General features: G+C 50.5%; 1 protein-coding gene and 1 long non-coding RNA gene across 6 annotated transcripts in view; one reads left to right on the forward strand and one right to left on the reverse strand.

The window, feature by feature from the left end:
* LOC108698217 overlaps window positions 1–23,770 on the reverse strand; it is a 78,745-nt gene that overhangs the window by 47,366 nt on the left and 7,609 nt on the right. The window contains exon 1 of one of the 5 annotated variants that reach the window (XM_041572403.1): window positions 20,424–20,823. The exons of 3 other annotated variants lie outside the window; for them this stretch is intronic. In XM_041572403.1, coding sequence (XP_041428337.1) covers window positions 20,424–20,469 — 46 coding nt within the window. In that variant the 5' untranslated portion in view covers window positions 20,470–20,823. Of the gene's footprint in view, window positions 1–15,901; window positions 16,304–20,423; window positions 20,824–23,770 lie in introns of those variants that run through there. One more of the 5 variants, XM_041572405.1, reaches the window with a different exon arrangement.
* Window positions 7,884–18,745, forward strand: LOC121396870. Its single transcript, XR_005963229.1, has 2 exons — window positions 7,884–7,971; window positions 18,124–18,745. It is a non-coding gene; the product is annotated as an uncharacterized LOC121396870 (long non-coding RNA).

The raw sequence follows: 23,770 nt of genomic DNA on the forward strand, positions 1-23,770 counted from the left end.
GAAAAAGAGAGAGATTTTTGCAAAACGGGACTTCATACACCTGTAGGAGTGTGCCACAGCATGAAGTCCTCTCCTGCCCACATGATGTTCAGACCGACACTCGCTCGCTCAGCCTCAACTAGGACACACACTGTACTGAGAAACCCTCCAGTATAAGTAAACTAAGTCAGAATGAGGGGCCGGGGATGATGTGGTGGGTGTGGCTTTGAAGCAGGGAAGTTTGGCGTTACGAGAGAGAAGCCTAGGACTGTGCGCCACAGATAAAGAGAGGAAGCCTAGGAGTGTGCGCTACAAGAGGAGAGAACTTCTGGTGTGTGGCTCCAGAGAGAGAGAGAGAGAAAGCCAGGTGGTGCCGCTCGCAGAGAGAGAGAAGCTAGGAGTTTGCGCTACAGGACAGAGAAAGAGAGAAGCCGGGGTGTGCGCTGAGAGAGAGTAAAGAGAATGCTAGGAGTGTGGCGTCCAGAGAGGAGAGAAGCATAGGAGTGTGCGCTCTCAAGAGAGAGAGAAGCTAGGAGTGTGCGCAGTCCAGAGAGAGAGCCTAGGAGTGTCGCTCGCAGAGAGAGAGAGAAGCCGCAGAAGTGTGCGCTCCAGAGAGAAGCCCAGGGGTGTGCGCTGATAGAGAGAGAAGCCTAGGAGTGTGCGCTCCAGAGTGAGAGAGAGGAAGCCTAGGAGTGTGGCGTTCCCAGAAGTGGTAGAGAAGCCTAGGGTGTGCGCGCCCCAGGGAGAAGGAACCTAGGAAGTGTGCGCTCGCAGAGAGAGAAGCCTAGGCGCTGTGCCTCGCAGTAGAGAGAGAGAGAAGCCTTGGAGTAATGCGCTACAGAGAGAGAGAGAGAAGCCTAGGAGTGTGCGCTCTCAGAGAGAGAGAGAGAGAGCTAGGAGTGTGCGCTCCAGAGAGAGAGAAGAAGCCTAGGAGTGTGGCTACAGAGGGAGAGAGAAGAAAAGCCTAGGAGTGGTGCCTCCCAGAGAGAGAGAGAGAGATAGAAAGAGAAGCTAGGAGTGTGCATACATAGTAATGAAATAAAGTGCGGGAATAATTCCGCTACCTCAACTCGGCCGAATGTTTGGGGGCTCAAGAGAGACTGCAATGAATGCACATAACAATAAAATACAGAAACAATCAATTTATAAAGCTGCATGGACAGAAGCGGATAGTAATATAGAAAGGTTTTGCAAAGGGATTCATACTGTAAGGAGTGTTTGCCCACCATGAGTCTCTCCTGCCCTACATGATGTTCCACGCCGCCTCCTCGCCCTCACTACACACTGTACTGAGTAACCCTCCAGTATAAGTTAACTAGTCAGAATGGAGGGGCGGGGACTGATAGTGGTGGGTGTGGCTTTTGAGCTGGGAAGTTTGCGCTAAGAGAGCAGAGCCCCTAGGACTGTGCGCTACTAGTAATAAAATAAACGTGCCGGACATATCCCCCTCCCTTACAACTCGCCGAAAGTTTGGGGGAGCTAAAGAGGAAGTAACTGGCAATTGAATGAACATAACATACAGACAATCATTATAAGCTACAACGGACAGTAAGCGGATAGAATGAGAAAAGGTTTTGCAACGGGACTTCATATCCTGTAAGGAGTGTGCCCACAGCAATGAGTCCTCTCCTGCCCCACATGATTTTCCACCGCCGCCTCAGCCGCTCGCTACACACTGTTATTGAGAAACCCTCCAGTATAAGTACACTAAATCCATAATGGAGGGGCGGGGAATGATAGTGGTGGGTGTGGCTTGAGGCAGGGAAGTTTGCGCTACAGAGAGAGAAAGCCTAGGACCTTGTGCGCAACAGAGAGAAAGAAAAAGCCTTAGGAGTGTGCGCTACAGAGAGAGAGAGAAGCCTAGGACTGTGCGTCCAGAGAGAACAGAGAAGCCTAGAGTGTGCGTCCAGAGAGAGAGAGGAGGAAGCTAGGAGTGTGCGCTCCAGAGAGAGGAAGCCCTAGGAATTTGCGCTACAGAACAGAGAAAGAGAGAAGCCCAGGGGTGTGCGCTGGCAGAGAGAGAAAGAGAATCCTAGGAGTGTGCGCTCCAGAGAGGGAGAGAAGCCTAGGAGTGTGCGCTCAGAAGAGGAAGCTAGGAGTGTGCGCTCCAGAGAGAGAGAGAAAGCCTAAGGAGTGTGCGTCTATAGAGAGAGAGAAAAGCCGAGGAGTGTTTGCTCTACACGTGAGAGAAGAAAGAGAAGCCTAGAGTGTGCCGCTACATGTATGAAATAAAAGTCCCGGTCATATTCGCTACCTTACAACTCGCCGAATGTTTTGGGGGCTCAAGGAGACTGGCACTGAATTAACATAACAAAACATACAGACAATCTTTAAATAAAGCTACACGGACAGAAGCGGATAGAATGAGAAAGGTTTTGCACGGGATTTCATACTGTAAGGAGTGTGCCACAGCAATGAGTCGCTCTCTGCCGCCACATGATGTTCCAGACACGCCGCTCAGCCTCACTACACACTGTCTGAGAAACCTCAGTAATAAGTAAACTAAGTCCAGAATGGGGGCGGGAATGAAATAGTGGTGGGTGTGGCTTGAGCAGGGAAGTTTGCGGTTACAGAGAGAGAAGCCTAGGACTGTGCGCAACAGAAAGAGAGAGAAGCCTAGGAGTTGTGCGCTACAGAGAGAGAGTAGAATTCTAGGTGTTGGTGCGCTCCAGAGAGAGAGAGAGAGAAGCCTAGGAGTGTGCGCTCCGGAGACGAGAAGAAGCCTAGGAAGTTTGCGCTACAGACAGAGAAAGAGAGAAGCCCAGGGGTGCGTGCGCTGGCAGAGAGAGGAAAGACGAAATCCTAGGAGTGTGGCGCGTCCAGAGAGGGAGAGAAGCTAGGAGTGTGCGCTCCAGAGAGAGAGAAGCCTAGAGTGTGGCGCTCCTAGAGAGAGAAGCCTAGGAAGTGTGCGCTCCAGAGAGAGAGAGAAGCCTAGAAGTGTGCGCCTCCAGAGAGAAGCCAGGGGTGTGGCTCACCGATAAGAGAGAGAAGCCTAGGAGTGTGCGCTGCTCAGAGTGAGAGAGGAGGAAGCCTAGGAGTGGTGGCGTTCCCAGGAGTGAGAGAGAAGCCTAGGAAGTGGTGCGCCACAGGGAGAGATAGCTAGGAGTGTGCGCTCAGAGAGAGAAGCCTAGGAGTGTGCCCTCCGAGAGAGAAGAAGAGAAGCCTAGGAGTAATGCGGTACAGAGAGAGAGAGAGAAGCCTAGGAGTGTGCGCGCTCCAGAAGAAGAGAGAGAGAGAGTGCCTAGGAGTGTGCGCTCCAGAGAGAGAGAGAAGCTAGGAGTGTGCGCTACAGAGGGAGAGCAGAGAAAAGCCTAGGAGTGTGCGCTCCACGAGAGGAGAGAGAGATGAACAGACGAAGCCTAGGAGTGTGCGCTACATAGTAATGAAATAAAGTGCCGGGCAATATTCCCTACTTACAAACTCGCGCGAATGTTTGGGGGGCTCAAGAGAGATGGCAATGAATGAACATACATAAAATACAGACAATCATTATAAAGCTGCATGGAACAGAAGCGGAATAGAATAAGAAAAGGTTTTTGCAAAGGGACTTCATACCTGTAAGGAGTGTGCTCCACAGCAATGAGTCTCTCTGCGCCACATGATGTTCATGCCGCCGCACTCCTCAGCCATCACTACACACTGTAGCTGAGAAACCTCGCCAAGTAATAAGTAACTAAGTCAGAATGAAGGGGCGGGGATGATAGTGGTGGGTGTGGCTTGAGCTGGGGTTTTGCCGCTCCAGAGAGGAAGCCTAGGACTGTGCGGCTAAATAGTAATGAAATAAAGTGCCGTGACAATATCCCTCCTTACAACTCGCGCGAAAGTTTTGGAGGCTAAAGAAGACTGGCAATGAATGAACATAACAATACAAGACAATCATTATAAAGCTACACGGACAGAAGCGATAGAATGAGAAGTTTTTTGCAACGGGACTTCCATACTGTTAAGGAGTGTGCCAACAGCAATGAGTCCCTCTCCCTGCCCACATGATGTTCCACCGCCGCTCAGCGCTCGCTACAACATGTTACTGAGAATAACCTCACAGTATAAGTAAACTAAATCCATAATGAAGGGGCGGGGAATGATAGTGGTGGGTGTGGCTTGGAGGCAGGGAAGGTTTGCGTACAGAAGAGAGAAGCTAGATGTGCGCAACAAGAGAAGAAAAGCCTAGGAGTGTGGCGCTACAGAGAGAGAGAGGAAAGCCTAGGACTGGTGCGCTCGAGAAGAAAGAGAAAGCCTAGGAGTGTGCGCTCCGGGAGAGAGAGAGAGAGAAGCCTAGAGTGTTGCGCTCCAGAGAGAGAGAAGCCTAGGAATTTGGCGCTACGACAGAGAAAGAGCAGACGCCCAGGGGTGTGCGCTGCAGGAGAGAAAGAGAATCCTAGGAGTGTGCGCTCCAGAGAGGGAGAGAAGCCTAGGAGTGGTTGGCGCTCGCAGAGAGAGAAGCCTAAGGAGTGTGCGCTCCAGAGAGAGAGAGAAGAATAGAGAGATAGATAGGCGCTATAGAGAGGAGAAAAGCCGAGATAAGATAGATACATACAGTGAGAGAGAAAGAGAAGAATAGAGAGATGTGGCGCTACATAGTATGAAATTAAAGATACCGCGGTCAATATATATATTACAACTCGCCGAATGTTTGGGGGCTCAAGAGAGTGACTGGCAATGAATTAACATACATAAAATACAGACATCTTTATAAAGCTACAACGGACAGAGAGCGGATTAGAATGAGAAAGGTTTTGCAACGGGACTTTCATACCTGTAAGGAAGTGTGCCCACAGCAATGAGTCCTCTCCTGCCCCACATAGAGATAGATACACAGGTCAGCTACTACACCTAGATATAGAGATAACAGTATAAGTAAACTAAATGCCATAATGAGGGGCGGGGATGATAGTGGTGGAGTGTGGCTTGAGCAGGGAAGTTTGCGGCTACACGAGAGAGAAGCCTAGGACTGTGCGCTACAGAAAGAGAGAGAGAGCTAGGAGTGTGGCGCTTAACAGAGCGAGAAGAGGGAGAGCCTAGGACTGGTGCGTCCAGAGAGAGAGGAGAAGCCTAGGACTGTGCGCTCCAGAGAGAAAGAGAAGGCTAGGAGTGTGCGCTTCCGAGAGAGAGAGAATCACATAGATAGTTTGCGCTCCAGAGGAGAGAGGAGAAGCTAGGAGTGTGCGCTCCAGAGAAGAAGCCTAGGAGTTGTGGCACCCCAGAGAGAGAAGCCTAGGAGTGTCGCTCCAGAGAGCGTGTGCGCCAGAGAGAGAAGCCTAGGAGTGTGCGCTCCAGAGAGAGAAGCCTAGGAGTGTGGCGCTCCAGAGAGGAGAGAAGCTAGGAGTGTGGCTAAGAGAGAGAGAAAAGCGAGGAGTGTGCTCTAACAGTGAGAGAGAAAGAGAAGCCTAGGAGTGTTTGCGCTATATAGTAATGAAATAAAGTGCCGGCAATATTCCTACCTTACAACTCGCCGAATGTTTTGGGTGGCTAAGAGAGACTGCCAATGAATTGAAACATACACATAAAATACAGACCAATCATTATAAAAGCTGCATGGACAGAAGCGGATAGAATAAGAAAAGGTTTTGCAAAGGGACTTCATACTGTAAGGAGTGGGGTGCCCACGAGCAACTGAGTCCTCTCCTGCCCCACATGATGTTCCAACCGCCGCTCCTCAGCCCTCAACTACACACTGTACTGAGAAACGCCTCCAGTATAAGTAAACTAAGTCAGAATGAGGGGCCGGGGATGATAGTGGTGGGTGTGGCTTGCGCTGGGAAGTTTGCGCTACAGAGAGAGAAGCCTAGGACTGTGCGCTACATAGTAATGAAATAAAGTGCCGGACAATATGCCCTCCCTTACTATCGCGAAAGTTTGGAAGGCTAAAGAGAGACTGGGCAATGAATGAACATACATAAAATCACAGACAATCTTTATAAAGCTTACACGGACAGAAGCGGATAGAATGAAAGAAAGGTTTTTTGCAACGGACTTCCATAATGTAAGGAGTGTGGCACAGCATGAGTTCCTCTCCTGCCCCACATGATGTTGCCAACCGCGCTCAGCCCTCACTACACACTGTACTGAGAAACCTCCAGTATAAGTAACTAAGTCCCGAATGAGGGGCCGGGGGATGATAGTGGTGGGTGCTGGGCTTGAGCACGGGAAGTTTGCGTTAGCAGGAGAGAGAAGCTAGGACTAGTGCGCAACAGAAAGAGAGAGAAGCCTAGGAGTGTGCGCTAGAAAGAAGAGAGAGAGAATTCTAGGGTGGTTGCGCTCCAGAGAGAGAGAGAAGAGAAGCCTAGGCGTGTGCGCTCCAGAGAGAGGAAGCCTAGGAGTTTGGGCGCTACAGACAAGAGAAAGAGAGAAGCCCAGGCGGTGTGCGCTGCAGAGAGAGAAAGAGAATCTAGGAAGTTGACGGTCCAGAGAGGGAGAGAAAGCAAGGAGTTGTGCGCTTCGCAGAGAAGAGAAGAAGCCCTAGGAGTGTGCGCTCCAGAGAGAGAAAGCTAGGAGTGTGCGCTCCAGAGGAGAGAGAAGCCTAGAAGTGTGCGGGTCCAGAGGAGAAGCGCCAAGGGGTGTGCGCTCCGATAGAGAGAGAAGCCTAGGAGTGTGCGCTCGAGAATGTGAGAGAGAGAAGCCTAGGAGTGTGCGTTCCAGAAGTGAGAGAGAAGCTAAGGAGTGTGCGCCCCAGGGAGAGAAGCTAGGAGTGTGCGCTCCAAGAGAGAGAAGCCTAGGCAGTGGTGCCCTCCAGAGAGAGGAGAGAGAAGCCTAGGACGTATCGCCGCTACAAGGAGAGAGAGAGAGAAGCCTAAGGAGTGTGCGCTTCCAGAGAGAGAGAGTAGAGAAGCCTAGGAGTGTGAGCTCAGAGCGAGAGAGAAGCTAGGAGTGTGCGCTCACAGAGGGAGAGAGAGAAGCTAGGAGTGGTGCGCTCCGAGAGAGAGAGAGAGATTAGAAAGAGAAGCTAAAGGAGTGTGCGCTACAATAGTATGAAATAAAGTGCCGGGCATATTCCCTACCTTACACCTCTGCCGAATGTTTGGGGGCTCATAGAGAGATGCCAATGATGAACATAACATAAAATACAGACAATCATTATAAAGCTGCATGGACAGAAGCGGATAGAATAAGAAAGGTTTTGCAAGGGCACTTCATACCTGTAAGGAGTGTGCCACAGCAATGAGGTCTCTCCTGCCCCACATGAACTGTTCCACCGCTGCCTCCTCAGCCCCCCTCCCCAAACCCTTACACACCTGGTAAGCTGAGAAACCTCCAGTATAGTAAACTAAAGTCCAGAATGAGGGGCGGGGATGATAGTCGGTGGGTGATGGCTTGAGCTGGGAAGTTTTGCGCTAAGAGGAGAGAAGCCTAGGACTCTGCGCTATCATAGTAATGAAATAAAGTGCCGGACAATATGCCCCTCCCTTACAACTCGCCGAAAGTTGGGAGCTAAAGAAAGAGACTGGCAATGAATGAACATAACATAAAATACAGACATCTTTATAAAGCTACACGGACAGAAGCGGATAGAATGAGAAAGTTTTGCAACGGGACTTTCATACCTGTAAGAGAGTGGTGCCCAAGCAAATGGTCCTCTCCTGCCCACATGATGTTCCACCGCCGCCTACAGCCCTCACTACACACTGGTACTGAGAACCCTCCAGTATAAGTAAACTAAATCCCATAATGAGGGGCGGGGATGATAGTGGTGGGTGTGGCTTGAGGCAGGGAAGTTTGCGCTACAGAGAGAGAGCCCTAGGACTGGTGCGCTAGCAAGAAAGAGAGAGAAGCCTAGGAGTGTGCGCTACAGAGCGAGAGAGGGAGAAGCCTAGGACTGTGCGCTCAGAGAGAGAGAGAAGCATAGGACTGTGCGCTCCAGAGAGAAGAACAAGCCTAGGAAGTGTGCACTTCCGTTTAGAGAGAGAGAATCCTAGGTGTGTGGGCGCTCAGAGCGAGAGAGAGAAGGTTAGGAGTGTGCGCTCCAGAGAGAGAAGCCTAGGCGTGTGCGCTCAGGTGTGGTGCCGCCCCAGGGAGAGAAGCTAGGAGTGTGCGCTCCAGAAGAGCGCACACTCAGGTGTGTGCGCCCCAGAGAGGAAGCCTAGGCCGTGCTGCAGCTCAGGTGTGTCGGCGCCAGAGAGAGAAGCTAGGCGTGTGCGCTCAGGTGTGTGCGCCCCAGGAGAGAAGCGCTAAGGAGTGGTGCGCTCCAGAGAGCGCACGCTCAGGTGTGTGCGCCCGCAGAGAGAGAAGCCTAGGCGTGTGCGCTCCAGCGTACGCACACTCAGGTGCGGTGCGCCCCAAGGGAGAGAAGCCTAGGAGTGGTGCGCTCAGAGCGAGAAACTAGGAATGTGCGCTCCGAAAGAGAGAAGCCTTGGAGTGTGCGCAATGGAGTGCCGGGCAATATTCCCTACCTTACAACTCCGCCCGATAATGTTTTTGGGGGGGGGGGCCCCTCCAAAGAGAGACTGGCAATGAATGGAACATACATAAAATACAGACAATCATTTATAAAGCTACACGGACAGAAGCCGGATAGAATAAGAAAGGTTTTGCAAGGGACTAAATAACCTGGTAAGGAGTGTTGCCCACAGCAAATGAGTCCTCTCCTGCCCCAACATGATTTTCCAAACCACCGCGCCTCAGCCCTCACTACAACCTGTTAACTGAGAAACCCCTCCAGTATAAGTACACTAAGTCCAGAATGAGGGGCGGGATGATAGTGGTGGGTGTGGCTTGAGCAGGGCAGTTTGGCGCTACAGAGAGAGAAGCCTAGGAACTGTGCGCTACATAGTATGAAATAAAGTGCCGAGGACAATATCCCCCTCCTTACAACTCGCGAAAGTTTGGAGGCTAAAGAGAAGACCTTGGCAATGAATGAACAAATAAACATACAGACATCATTATAAAGCTACAGCACGACAGAAGCGGATAGAATGAGAAAGGTTTTGGCAAACGGGACTTCATACCTGTAAGGAGTTGTGCCACAGCAATGAGTCCTTCCTGCCCCACATGATGTTCCACACCCGCCGCCTCAGCCATCGCTACAACAATGTACTGAGAAACCCCTCCAGTATAGTAAACTAAATCATAATGAGGGGCGGGGATGATAGTGGTGGGTGTGGCTTGAGCAGGGAAGTTTGCGCTACAGAGCAGAGAAAGGCCTAGGACGTGCGCACAGAAGAGAAAGAAACAGCCCTAGGACTGTGCGCTCCACGCAGAGAGAGAGAGAAGCCTAGGATGTTGCGCTCCAGAGAGAAAGAGAAGCCTAGGAGTGTGCGCTCCGAGAGAGAGAATTCTAGGTGTGTGCGCTCCAGAGAGGGAGACGAGAGAGAGAGTAAGCTAGAGTGTGCGCTTCCAGAGAGAGAGAGTCCTAAGGAGTTTGCGCTAAAGACAGAGAAAGAAGAGAAGCCCAGGGGTGTGCGCTGCAGAGAGGAGAAAGAGAATCTAGGAGTGTGCGCTCCAGAGAGGGAGAGAAGCCTGAAGTGTGCGCTCCCAGAAGAGAAGGCCCAGGGGTGTGCGCTCCCGATAGAGAGAGAAGCCTAAGGAGTGTGCGCTCCAGAGTGAGAGAGAGAAGCCTAGGAGTGTGCGTTCCGCAGAGTAGAGCAGAAGCCTAGGGTGTGCGCCCCAAGGGAGAGCAAGCCTAGAGTCGGTGCGCTTCACAAGAGAAGGAAAGCCTAGGAAGTGTGCCGCTCCAGAGAGAGGAGAGAAGCCTAGGAGTATGCCCGCTACAGAGAGAAGCCCATGGGTGTGCCGCTCCCGATGAGGAGAAGGACTAGGAGGGTGCGCTACAGCAGAGAGAAAAGCTAAGGAGTGTGGCGCTACAGAGAGAGAGGCTTTAGTGTGCTTCTACAGAGAGAGAGAGAAAGAGAAGCCTAGGAGTGTTGCGCTACATAGTAATGAAATAAAGTGCCGCAATATTCCCTGCTTACAACTCGCCCGATGTTTGGGGGCCTCAAGAGAGAATGGCAATGAAATGACATAAATAAAATATAGACAATCATTATAAGCTACAACGGAACAGAAGCGGAATAGAATGAGAAAGGTTTTGCAACGGGACTTCATACCTGTAAAGGAGTGTGCCCACAGCAATGAGTCCTCTCCTGCCCCACATGATGTTCCACGCCGCCTCAGCCCTCCACTACACATGTACTGAGAAACCCTTCCAGTATAAGTAAACTAAATCCATAATGAGGGGCGGGGATGATAGTGGTGGGTGTGGGCTTTGAGGCCGGGAAGTTTTGCGCTACAGAGAGAGAAGCCTAGGACTGTTGCGCTACAGAAGAGAGGAAGCTAGGAGTGTGCGCTACAGAGCGAGAGAGGGAGAAGCCCTAGGACTGGTGCGTCCAGAGAGAGAGAGAAGCCTAGGACTGTGCCGCTCCAGAGAGAAAGAGAGCCTAGAGTGGTGCGCGTCGGAGGAGAGAGAATCCTAGGTGTGTGCGCTCCAGAGGAGAGAGAGAAGCCTTAGGAGTGTGCGCTCCAGAGAGAGAAGCCTAGGAGTGTGCACGCCCAGAGAGAAGAAGCCTAGGAGTGTGCGCTCCAGAGAGCGCACACTGCAAGGTGTGTGCGGCCCAGTATGGAGAAGCCTAGGAGTGTGGCGCTCCAGAGAGAGAAGCCTAGGAGTGTGGCGCTCCGAGAAGAGAGAGAAGCCTATGGAGTGTGCGTACAGAGAGAGAGAAAAGCCGAGGAGTGTGCCCTCTAACAGTGAGAGAGAAAGAGAAGCCTAGGAGTGGTGCGCTACATAATAATGAAATACAAGTCCCGGTCAATATATCCCCTACTGGCAATGAATTAACATAACATAGAAATAATCAGACAAATCTTTATAAACGCTACACGGACAGAAAGCGGTATAGAATGAGAAAGGTTTTGCAACGGACTTCAATACCTGTACAGGACGTGTGCCACCGCAATGAGTCCTCTTGCCTGCCCACATGATGTTTTCCAACCGCGCCTCAGCCCTCACTACACACTGTTACTGAGAAACCCTCCAATGTATAAGTAAACTAAATCCATAATGAGGGCGGGGAATGACTAGTGGTGGGTGTGGCTTTGAGCAGGGAATGTTTGCGCTACAGAGAGAGGGCCTCAGGACTGGTGCACTACATGAAAGAGAGAGAAGCCTAGGGTGTGCGCTACAGAGCGAGAGAGGGAGAAGCCTAGGACTGTGGGCGCTCCAGAAAGAGAGAGAAGCCTAGGATACTGTGGCGCTCCAGAGGAAGAGACAGCACCTAGGAGTTGTGCCGTCACGAGAGAGGAGAGAAATCTAGGTTGTGCGCTCCAGAGAGAGAGAGAGAAGCCTAGGAGTGTGCGCTACAGAGAGAGAAGCTAGGAGTGTGCACCCCAGAGAGAGAAGCCTAGGAAGTGTGCGCTCCAGAGAGCGCAACACTCAGGATGTGTGCGCCCCAGAGAGAGAAGCCTAGGAGTGTTGCGCTTCAGAGAGAGAAGCTAGGAGTGTGCGCTCCAGAGAGAGAGAGAAGCCTAAGGAGTGTGCGCTACAGAGAGAGACGAAAAGGCCGAGGAGTGTGCTCTACAGTGAGAGAGAAAGAAGAGCTAGAGTGTGCGCTACATAGTATGAAAATAAAGTCCCGGTCATATTCCTTACCTTTACAACTCGCCGAATGTTTGGGGGCTCAAGAGAGACTGGCAAAATTGATTAATCACAACATACAATACAGACAATCTTTTAAAAGCTAAACGGACAGAAGCGGATACGAATGAGAAAGGTTTTGCAACGGGACTTCAAATACCTGTAAGGAGTTGCCCACAGCAATGAGTCGCTCTCCTGCCCCAATCATGATGTCAACACCGGCCGCCTGCAGCCCTCACTACACCACTGTATGCGAGAAACCGCCCAGTATAAGTAAACTAAATCCCATAATGAGGGCGGGGCATGATAGTGGTGGGGTGTGCTTGAGCAGGGAAGTTTGGCCGGCTACAGAAGAGAGAAGCTAGGAACTGTGCGGCTAACAGAAAGAGAGAGAAAGCCTAGGAAAGTGTGCGCTACAGAGCGAGAGAGGGAGAAGCCTGGACTGTGCGCTCCAGAGAGAGAGAGACAGCCTAGGATTGTGCGCTCCAGAGAGAAGAAAAGCCTAGGAGTGTGCACTTCCGAGAGAGAAGAGAATCTAGGTGTGTGCGCTCCACGAGAGAGAGAGGAAGTGTTAGGAGTGTGGCTCCAGAGAGAGAAGCCTCGGCGTGTGCGCTCAGGTGTGTGCGCCCGCGGGAGAGAAGCCTAGGAGTGTGCGCTCCAGAGAGCGCACACTCAGGTGTGTGCGCGCCAGAGAGAGAAAGCCTAGGCGTGTGCGGTCAAGGTGTGTGCGCCCAGAGGAGAAGCCTAGGCGTGGTGCGCTCAGGTGTGTGCGCCCGGGAGAGAAGCCTAGGAGTGTGCGCTCCAGAGAGCGGCACACTCCAGGTGTGTGCGCTCCGCAGAGAGAGAAGCCTAGGCGTGTGCGCTCCAGCGACGCGGCACACTCAGGTGCGTGCGCACCCAGGGAGAGAAGCTAGGAGTGTGCGCTTCCAGAGCGAGTAAACCTAGGAATGTGCGCTCCAGAAAGAGAAAGCCTTGGAGTGTGGCGCAATGGAGTGCCGGGCCAATATTCCCCTCACCGTACAACTCGCCGAAATGTTTTGGGGGCTCAAGAGAACTGGGCAATGAATGAACATAACATAAAATAACAGAAATCATTATACAAGTAAACGGACAGAAAGCGGATAGAATAAGATAAGGTTTTGCCAAGGGACTACATACTGTTAAAGGACGTGTGCCACAGCAATGAGTGCCTCTCCTGCCCAACATGAATGTCCACCGCCGCGCTAGCCCTCACTACACACTGTACTGAGAAACCCTCCAGTATAAGTACAACTAAGTCCCAGAATGAGGGGCGGGATGATAGTGGTGGGTGTGGCTTTGAGCAGGGAAGTTTGCGGCTACAGGAGAGTTGCCTAGGACTGTGCGCTACATAGTAATGAAATAAAGTGCCGGACAATATCCCCCTCCCTTACAACTCGCCGAAAGTTTGGAGGCTAAAGAGAGACTGGCAATGAATGAACATAACATACAGACAATCATTATAAAGCTACACGGACAGAAGCGGATAGAATGAGAAAGGTTTTGCAACGGGACTTCATACCTGTAAGGAGTGTGCCCACAGCAATGAGTCCTCTCCTGCCCCACATGATGTTCCACCGCCGCCTCAGCCCTCGCTACACACTGTACTGAGAAACCCTCCAGTATAAGTAAACTAAATCCATAATGAGGGGCGGGGATGATAGTGGTGGGTGTGGCTTGAGCAGGGAAGTTTGCGCTACAGAGAGAGAAGCCTAGGACTGTGCGCAACAGAGAGAAAGAAAAGCCTAGGAGTGTGCGCTACAGAGAGAGAGAGAAGCCTAGGACTGTGCGCTCCAGAGAGAAAGAGAAGCCTAGGAGTGTGCGCTCCCGAGAGAGAGAGAGAGAGAAGCCTAGGAGTGTGCGCTCCAGAGAGAGAGAAGCCTAGGAATTTGCGCTACAGACAGAGAAAGAGAGAAGCCCAGGGGTGTGCGCTGCAGAGAGAGAAAGAGAATCCTAGGAGTGTGCGCTCCAGAGAGGGAGAGAAGCCTAGGAGTGTGCGCTCCAGAGAGAGAAGCCTAGGAGTGTGCGCTCCAGAGAGAGAGAGAAGCCTAGGAGTGTGCGCTATAGAGAGAGAGAAAAGCCGAGGAGTGTGCTCTACAGTGAGAGAGAAAGAGAAGCCTAGGAGTGTGCGCTACATAGTAATGAAATAAAGTCCCGGTCAATATTCCCCTACCTTACAACTCGCCGAATGTTTGGGGGCTCAAGAGAGACTGGCAATGAATTAACATAACATAAAATACAGACAATCTTTATAAAGCTACACGGACAGAAGCGGATAGAATGAGAAAGGTTTTGCAACGGGACTTCATACCTGTAAGGAGTGTGCCCACAGCAATGAGTCCTCTCCTGCCCCACATGATGTTCCACCGCCGCCTCAGCCCTCACTACACACTGTACTGAGAAACCCTCCAGTATAAGTAAACTAAATCCATAATGAGGGGCGGGGATGATAGTGGTGGGTGTGGCTTGAGCAGGGAAGTTTGCGCTACAGAGAGAGAAGCCTAGGACTGTGCGCTACAGAAAGAGAGAGAAGCCTAGGAGTGTGCGCTACAGAGCGAGAGAGGGAGAAGCCTAGGACTGTGCGCTCCAGAGAGAGAGAGAAGCCTAGGACTGTGCGCTCCAGAGAGAAAGAGAAGCCTAGGAGTGTGCGCTCCCGAGAGAGAGAGAATCCTAGGTGTGTGCGCTCCAGAGAGAGAGAGAGAAGCCTAGGAGTGTGCGCTCCAGAGAGAGAAGCCTAGGAGTGTGCACCCCAGAGAGAGAAGCCTAGGAGTGTGCGCTCCAGAGAGCGCACACTCAGGTGTGTGCGCCCCAGAGAGAGAAGCCTAGGAGTGTGCGCTCCAGAGAGAGAAGCCTAGGAGTGTGCGCTCCAGAGAGAGAGAGAAGCCTAGGAGTGTGCGCTACAGAGAGAGAGAAAAGCCGAGGAGTGTGCTCTACAGTGAGAGAGAAAGAGAAGCCTAGGAGTGTGCGCTACATAGTAATGAAATAAAGTCCCGGTCAATATTCCCCTACCTTACAACTCGCCGAATGTTTGGGGGCTCAAGAGAGACTGGCAATGAATTAACACAACATAAAATACAGACAATCTTTATAAAGCTACACGGACAGAAGCGGATAGAATGAGAAAGGTTTTGCAAAGGGACTTCATACCTGTAAGGAGTGTGCCCACAGCAATGAGTCCTCTCCTGCCCCACATGATGTTCCACCGCCGCCTCAGCCCTCACTACACACTGTACCGAGAAACCCTCCAGTATAAGTAAACTAAATCCATAATGAGGGGCGGGGATGATAGTGGTGGGTGTGGCTTGAGCAGGGAAGTTTGCGTTACAGAGAGAGAAGCCTAGGACTGTGCGCAACAGAAAGAGAGAGAAGCCTAGGAGTGTGCGCTACAGAGAGAGAGAAGGAGAAGCCTAGGACTGTGCGCTCCAGAGAGAGAGAGAAGCCTAGGACTGTGCGCTCCAGAGAGAAAGAGAAGCCTAGGAGTGTGCGCTCCCGAGAGAGAGAGAATTCTAGGTGTGTGCGCTCCAGAGAGAGAGAGAGAGAAGCCTAGGAGTGTGCGCTCCAGAGAGAGAGAAGCCTAGGAGTTTGCGCTACAGACAGAGAAAGAGAGAAGCCCAGGGGTGTGCGCTGCAGAGAGAGAAAGAGAATCCTAGGAGTGTGCGCTCCAGAGAGGGAGAGAAGCATAGGAGTGTGCGCTCCAGAGAGAGAGAAGCCTAGGACTGTGCGCTCCAGAGAGAGAAGCCTAGGAGTGTGCGCTCCAGAGAGAGAGAGAAGCCTAGAAGTGTGCGCTCCAGAGAGAAGCCCAGGGGTGTGCGCTCCCGATAGAGAGAGAAGCCTAGGAGTGTGCGCTCCAGAGTGAGAGAGAGAAGCCTAGGAGTGTGCGTTCCAGAGTGAGAGAGAAGCCTAGGAGTGTGCGCCCCAGGGAGAGAAGCCTAGGAGTGTGCGCTCCAGAGAGAGAAGCCTAGGAGTGTGCCCTCCAGAGAGAGAGAGAAGCCTAGGAGTATGCGCTACAGAGAGAAGCCCATGGGTGTGCGCTCCCGATAGAGAGAGAAGACTAGGAGGGTGCGCTACAGAGAGAGAAAAGCCTAGGAGTGTGCGCTACAGAGAGAGAGGCTTTAGTGTGCTCTACAGAGAGAGAGAGAGAGAGAAGCCTAGGAGTGTGCGCTACATAGTAATGAAATAAAGTGCCGGGCAATATTCCCCTGCCTTACAACTCGCCGAATGTTTGGGGGCTCAAGAGAGACTGGCAATGAATGAACATAACATAAAATATAGACAATCATTATAAAGCTACACGGACAGAAGCGGATAGAATGAGAAAGGTTTTGCAACGGGACTTCATACCTGTAAGGAGTGTGCCCACAGCAATGAGTCCTCTCCTGCCCGACATGATGTTCCACCGCCGCCTCAGCCCTCACTACACACTGTACTGAGAAACCCTCCCGTATAAGTAAACTAAATCCATAATGAGGGGCGGGGATCATAGTGGTGGGTGTGGCTTGAGCAGGGAAGTTTGCGCTACAGAGAGAGAACCCTAGGACTGTGCGCAACAGAAAGAGAGAGAAGCCTAGGACTGTGCGCTCCAGAGAGAAAGAGAAGCCTAGGAGTGTGCGCTCCCGAGAGAGAGAGAATCCTAGGTGTGTGCGCTCCGGAGAGAGAGAAGCCTAGGAGTGTGCGCTCCAGAGAGAGAAGCCTAGGAGTGTGCGCTCCAGAGAGCGCACACTCAAGTGTGTGCGCCCCAGAGAGAGAAGCCTAGGAGTGTGCGCCCCAGAGAGAGAAGCCTAGGAGTGTGCGCTCCAGTGAGAGAGAAGCCTAGGAGTTTGCGCTCCAGAGAGAGAAGCCTAGGAGTGTGCACCCCAGAGAGAGAAGCCTAGGAGTGTGCGCTCCAGAGAGGCGCCACACTCAGGTGTGTGCGCCCGAGAAGAAAGAAAGCCTAGGAGTGTGCGCTCCAGAGAGAGAAGCCTGGAGTGTGGCGTCCAGAGAGAGAGAGAAGCCTAGGAGTGTGCTCTACAGTGAGAGAGAAGCCTAGGAGTGTGCGCTACAGAGAGAGAGAAAAGCCGAGGAGTGTGCTCTACAGTGAGAGAGAAAGAGAAGCCAAGGAGTGCGCGCTACATAGTAATGAAATAAAGTCCCGGTCAATATTCCCCTACCTTACAACTCGCCGAATGTTTGGGGGCTCAAGAAAGACTGGCAATGAATTAACATAACATAAAATACAGACAATCTTATAAAGCTACACGGACCAGAAGCGGATAGAATGAGAAAGGTTTTGCAAAGGGACTTCATACCTGTAAGGAGTGTGCCCACAGCAATGAGTCCTCTCCTGCCCCACATGATGTTCCACCGCCGCCTCAGCCCTCACTACACACTGTACTGAGAAACCCTCCAGTATAAGTAAACTAAATCCATAATGAGGGGCGGGGATGATAGTGGTGGGTGTGGCTTGAGCAGGGAAGTTTGCGCTACAGAGAGAGAAGCCTAGGACTGTGCGCTACAGAAAGAGAGAGAAGCCTAGGAGTGTGCGCTACAGAGCGAGAGAGGAGAAGCCTAGGACTGTGCGCTCCAGAGAGAGAGAGAAGCCTAGGACTGTGCGCTCCAGAGAGAAAGAGAAGCCTAGGAGTGTGCGCTTCCGAGAGAGAGAGAATCCTAGGTGTGTGCGCTCCAGAGAGAGAGAGAGAAGCCTAGGAGTGTGCGCTCCAGAGAGAGAAGCCTAGGAGTGTGCACCCCAGAGAGAGAAGCCTAGGAGTGTGCGCTCCAGAGAGCGTGTGCGCCCCAGAGAGAGAAGCCTAGGAGTGTGCGCTCCAGAGAGAGAAGCCTAGGAGTGTGCGCTCCAGAGAGAGAGAGAAGCCTAGGAGTGTGCGCTACAGAGAGAGAGAAAAGCCGAGGAGTGTGCTCTACAGTGAGAGAGAAAGAGAAGCCTAGGAGTGTGCGCTACATAGTAATGAAATAAAGTCCCGGTCAATATTCCCCTACCTTACAACTCGCCGAATGTTTGGGGGCTCAAGAGAGACTGGCAATGAATTAACACAACATAAAATACAGACAATCTTTATAAAGCTACACGGACAGAAGCGGATAGAATGAGAAAGGTTTTGCAAAGGGACTTCATACCTGTAAGGAGTGTGCCCACAGCAATGAGTCCTCTCCTGCCCCACATGATGTTCCACCGCCGCCTCAGCCCTCACTACACACTGTACCGAGAAACCCTCCAGTATAAGTAAACTAAATCCAGAATGAGGGGCGGGGATGATAGTGGTGGGTGTGGCTTGAGCAGGGAAGTTTGCGCTACAGAGAGAGAAGCCTAGGACTGTGCGCTACAGAAAGAGAGAGAAGCCTAGGAGTGTGCGCTACAGAGCGAGAGAGGGAGAAGCCTAGGACTGTGCGCTCCAGAGAGAGAGAGAAGCCTAGGACTGTGCGCTCCAGAGAGAAAGAGAAGCCTAGGAGTGTGCACTTCCGAGAGAGAGAGAATCCTAGGTGTGTGCGCTCCAGAGAGAGAGAGAGAAGCCTAGGAGTGTGCGCTCCAGAGAGAGAAGCCTAGGCGTGTGCGCTCAGGTGTGTGCGCTCAGGTGTGTGCGCTCAGGCGTGTGCGCCCCAGGGAGAGAAGCCTAGGAGTGTGCGCTCCAGAGAGCGCACACTCAGGTGTGTGCGCCCCAGAGAGAGAAGCCTAGGCGTGTGCGCTCAGGTGTGTGCGCCCCAGGGAGAGAAGCCTAGGAGTGTGCGCTCCAGAGAGCGCACACTCAGGTGTGTGCGCCCCAGAGAGAGAAGCCTAGGCGTGTGCGCTCCAGCGACCGCACACTCAGGTGCGTGCGCCCCAGGGAGAGAAGCCTAGGAGTGTGCGCTCCAGAGCGAGAAACCTAGGAATGTGCGCTCCAGAGAGAGAGAAGCCTTGGAGTGTGCGCTCCAGATAGAGAAAAGCCTAGGAGTGTGCGCTCCAGAGAGAGAGAGAAGCCAAGGAGTGTGCGCTACAGAGAGAGAGAAAAGCCTAGGAGTGTGCTCTACAGAGAGAGAGAGAGAGAAAGAGAAGCCTAGGAGTGTGCGCTACATAGTAATGAAATAAAGTGCCGGGCAATATTCCCCTGCCTTACAACTCGCCGAATGTTTGGGGGCTCAAGAGAGACTGGCAATGAATGAACATAACATAAAATATAGACAATCATTATAAAGCTACACGGACAGAAGCGGATAGAATGAGAAAGGTTTTGCAACGGGACTTCATACCTGTAAGGAGTGTGCCCACAGCAATGAGTCCTCTCCTGCCCCACATGATGTTCCACCGCCGCCTCAGCCCTCACTACACACTGTACTGAGAAACCCTCCAGTATAAGTAAACTAAATCCATAATGAGGGGCGGGGATGATAGTGGTGGGTGTGGCTTGAGCAGGGAAGTTTGCGCTACAGAGAGAGAAGCCTAGGACTGTGCGCAACAGAGAGAAAGAAAAGCCTAGGAGTGTGCGCTACAGAGAGAGAGAGAGAAGCCTAGGACTGTGCGCTCCAGAGAGAAAGAGAAGCCTAGGAGTGTGCGCTCCCGAGAGAGAGAGAGAGAGAAGCCTAGGAGTGTGCGCTCCAGAGAGAGAGAAGCCTAGGAATTTGCGCTACAGACAGAGAAAGAGAGAAGCCCAGGGGTGTGCGCTGCAGAGAGAGAAAGAGAATCCTAGGAGTGTGCGCTCCAGAGAGGGAGAGAAGCCTAGGAGTGTGCGCTCCAGAGAGAGAGAAGCCTAGGAGTGTGCGCTACAGAGAGAGAGAAAAGCCGAGGAGTGTGCTCTACAGTGAGAGAGAAAGAGAAGCCTAGGAGTGTGCGCTACATAGTAATGAAATAAAGTCCCGGTCAATATTCCCCTACCTTACAACTCGCCGAATGTTTGGGGGCTCAAGAGAGACTGGCAATGAATTAACATAACATAAAATACAGACAATCTTTATAAAGCTACACGGACAGAAGCGGATAGAATGAGAAAGGTTTTGCAAAGGGACTTCATACCTGTAAGGAGTGTGCCCACAGCAATGAGTCCTCTCCTGCCCCACATGATGTTCCACCGCCGCCTCAGCCCTCACTACACACTGTACCGAGAAACCCTCCAGTATAAGTAAACTAAATCCATAATGAGGGGCGGGGATGATAGTGGTGGGTGTGGCTTGAGCAGGGAAGTTTGCGTTACAGAGAGAGAAGCCTAGGACTGTGCGCAACAGAAAGAGAGAGAAGCCTAGGAGTGTGCGTTCCAGAGAGAGAAGCCTAGGAGTGTGCGCTCCAGAGAGAGAGAGAAGCCTAGAAGTGTGCGCTCCAGAGAGAAGCCCAGGGGTGTGCGCTCCCGATAGAGAGAGAAGCCTAGGAGTGTGCGCTCCAGAGTGAGAGAGAGAAGCCTAGGAGTGTGCGTTCCAGAGTGAGAGAGAAGCCTAGGAGTGTGCGCCCCAGGGAGAGAAGCCTAGGAGTGTGCGCTCCAGAGAGAGAAGCCTAGGAGTGTGCCCTCCAGAGAGAGAGAGAGAAGCCTAGGAGTATGCGCTACAGAGAGAGAGAGAGAAGCCTAGGAGTGTGCGCTCCAGAGAGAGAGAGAGAGAAGCCTAGGAGTGTGCGCTCCAGAGAGAGAGAGAGAAGCCTAGGAGTGTGCGCTACAGAGGGAGAGAGAGAAAAGCCTAGGAGTGTGCGCTCCCAGAGAGAGAGAGAGAGAAAGAGAAGCCTAGGAGTGTGCGCTACATAGTAATGAAATAAAGTGCCGGGCAATATTCCCCTACCTTACAACTCGCCGAATGTTTTGGGGCTCAAGAGAGACTGGCAATGAATGAACATAACATAAAATACAGACAATCATTATATAAGCTGCACGGACAGAAGCGGATAGAATAAGAAAGGTTTTGCAAAGGGACTTCATACCTGTAAGGAGTGTGCCCACAGCAATGAGTCCTCTCCTGCCCCACATGATGTTCCACCGCCGCCTCCTCAGCCCTCACTACACACTGTACTGAGAAACCCTCCAGTATAAGTAAACTAAGTCCAGAATGAGGGGCGGGGATGATAGTGGTGGGTGTGGCTTGAGCAGGGAAGTTTGCGCTACAGAGAGAGAAGCCAAGGAGTGTGCGCTACATAGTAATGAAATAAAGTGCCGGGCAATATTCCCCTACCTTACAACTCGCCGAATGTTTGGGGGCTCAAGAGAGACTGCCAATGAATGAACATAACATAAAATACAGACAATCATTATAAAGCTACACGGACAGAAGCGGATAGAAAAAGAAAGGTTTTGCAAAGGGACTTCATACCTGTAAGGAGTGTGCCCACAGCAATGAGTCCTCTCAGTGGCGTAACTAGATATTACTGGGCCCCACAGCAAATTATTTTTCAGGCCCCCAAAATGTTTAGAGGTTGACTTGTTTCTCCAATATTTATTGGAATTGTATATGAATTAGGGCCTCATGGGGCCCCTATACCTCCTGGGCCCCCCTGCAGCCGCAGGGTCTGCTTCCTCTATAGTTACGCCCCTGAGTCCTCTCCTGCCCCACATGATGTTCCACCGCCGCCTCAGCCCTCACTATACACTGTACTGAGGTATATTCCAAACAGTGCACTGGTGAATGACTGTCTCCTGCCCTTTTAGCTGGTTTTACAATACCATGCGCGGATAGGGGGTGTGGCTCATAAGCAGCGAACCGGGTAAGATCTACCAGTACTGCCATACTAAACCAACCAGAAACAGCTCAGAAAAAACTCGGAAAAAAGCTCCCCCTGCATGATCGTGATGTGATGGTAGTGAAGTGTACGGAACGATGGATTTCCCCTGACGATGTCCGTAGTGAGCAGGACTGTCTCGCTTTTGACAATTCCTGCAAAACCTGCAGTCCTGGATTGTTACTGAAACTTCCTGACTTTCTATTTGATCTCCTGCTGTGACTAGCCAGAAAAAGATACAATGTTTCTGAAACAACTTTTTTTTTTGACAGAGAACCTAGAAGAGATAGTTAGATACATTTGTTACAACGTAACATAAGCCGGTCTTTTGGGAAAACTAAGGGTAAGGCCACACGGGGCGTTTTGGGGAGATTTGGTCGCCTGGCGACTAATCGCCCCGTCTTTGCGGCTACCAATCTCCCTGAACGCCTTCCCTCAATCTGCGCTGGCTAAAATGAAAAAAACAAACAAACAAACCGCCAGCGCTAATCAAACGTGGCGATCCGTTTTCCGAAGTCATCTGAAGTTGCCTCACAAGGAAACTTCGGCTGACTTCGGAAAACGAAGCTCCACGTGTGCTTTAGTGCAGGCGACTTTTCATTATAGCAGATAAGAAGACACCCGAAGGCAGTTCGGGGAGATTGTCGCCCAGAAGAAGAGGCAATTAGTTGCCAGGCAACAAAATCTCACGTGTGAACTAACCCTTATTCTACAAAACACACAGCAGCTCAAGTGAAATGACTAATACTGGAACAAGTTAATTACCCAGGGGTGGTAACCTCAGCCAACATTTACTGAGGAGAGAGGCAGTATGGATTAAAAAAAAAACTAGATTCTCTTTCCGCTCAAGGATTAAATGAAAGCTTCAGTTTGATTTTCTTTTAGAATTACCATACATTGTATTTACTGATGGATACTTTTGTACTGGTGATTTAGATGATATTTATTGTTACAATTTTACAGATAAGGAAACATGGACTGCTATGACTTTGGACTGTTTGAATTCTTTTTATTTTATTTTTTATTTAACAGTTTTTACAAGAATAGTCCAATAACAGATATAAATAGATAAAATAATAAAAAGTAGATGAGAATAAAGTAGAGTAGATTAAGAATAAGACAAGTGCTACCTCATAGCAGTACACTTCCATTGTTCGCTTGCTTAACCCGCAAACCATCTCGTTAACAATCAAAGCTACTTAAACCAGTTACAGTTTTATTATTCCGGCTGTCTCACTTGCAAGATCCCCAGGTCAATCATGTTTATACACAGAAAGATCCTCCATTTGATCCTCTTTTAGCCTAACTTCCCTTTTATACCGATTTGTTTAGAAACCTAACCCATGGTTCCCAATTTTCCCAGTATTTAAGACTCTTATTATGAATAATATGTGTTATTTCTTCCATCTTCCTAGTATCCTCTACTACCTGCTGCCACTCCATGCAACTGGGGGGAGCTGACTCCTTCCAATGTCTTGGGATTACTGACCTAGCCGCATCCAGCAAATGCAAGGTGAGTGGGTCCCTTAATAAACCATTTTTATCCATGTCTAGTCTTAACAGGATCAAAGGAACATCTTCTGCCAACATATTTATGTTCGTTACTTCTTTTATTACTTTCAAAATATTACCCCAATAAACTTGCAAATCCTTACACCATATATGAGCGTGTGTCCCCCATCTCCCTACCACATCTCCAACATAAGTCTAAGTTCAGGGTACATCCTATTCAACTTAACTGGTGTGAGATGCCATCTAGTAACTATTTTGAAATTAATTTCCCTCACTCTTACTGCTCTAGATGATTTGTAAGCTTGTAACTGGATCTTATTAGACATCACGGGGGAGATCTTGATGTTTAATTCTTTTTCCCACTCCCTGCGAGCGGTGTCTTTCACCAGAGAAATATTTGATAGTAAAAGTTTATATAAAATGGATATTGCTTTATTAGGGATCTCTTTGCTTTCCAATAATTTTTACCATTTGGTCAGTTCTCTATCCCATTCTTCCTCTTTAAATTTATAAATATAGTGTTGCAATTGACAGTAGTTCCATGTATCTCTAACATGGTTTCCCCATTTCTTTTGAATTTCTTTTTAATGATATTTTATTGTTTTCCAGAAAATCACTGATTCTTGTAGGCTCCATGCTCTAAACTGGGTATAAATGAACAATTATATACTAAGGGTTGTAAAATAAAGGGAGTTTTAGACAGATTCATCTTTATTCTGTTGCAATATAATATCTTAAGTGTGGGAGCTATTAGTGGGTGGGCCTTCACCCTTTCCGGTATACACATCAAAGAAAATTTAACAATGGTGTCCCAGCCCACTGATGTTCTAGAACTACCCACTCTTTCTTCCTTTCCTCTACTGCCCAATGTTTTATGCGTGTTAGCTGAATTGAAATGTAATATAACCAGGTGTCTGGAATAGCTAATTCTCCTCTGTCTATTGGTAATATTAGTTGTCTGTATTGGATCCTTGCCTGTTTGCCGTTCCAATTAAATTTTATGAACAAGGATTTAATTTTCTTGAAAAAAGCAGCCGGTAATC

Source organism: Xenopus laevis, chromosome 8L, assembly GCF_017654675.1.
Source record: "Xenopus laevis strain J_2021 chromosome 8L, Xenopus_laevis_v10.1, whole genome shotgun sequence".
Taxonomy (NCBI): Eukaryota; Metazoa; Chordata; class Amphibia; order Anura; family Pipidae; genus Xenopus; species Xenopus laevis.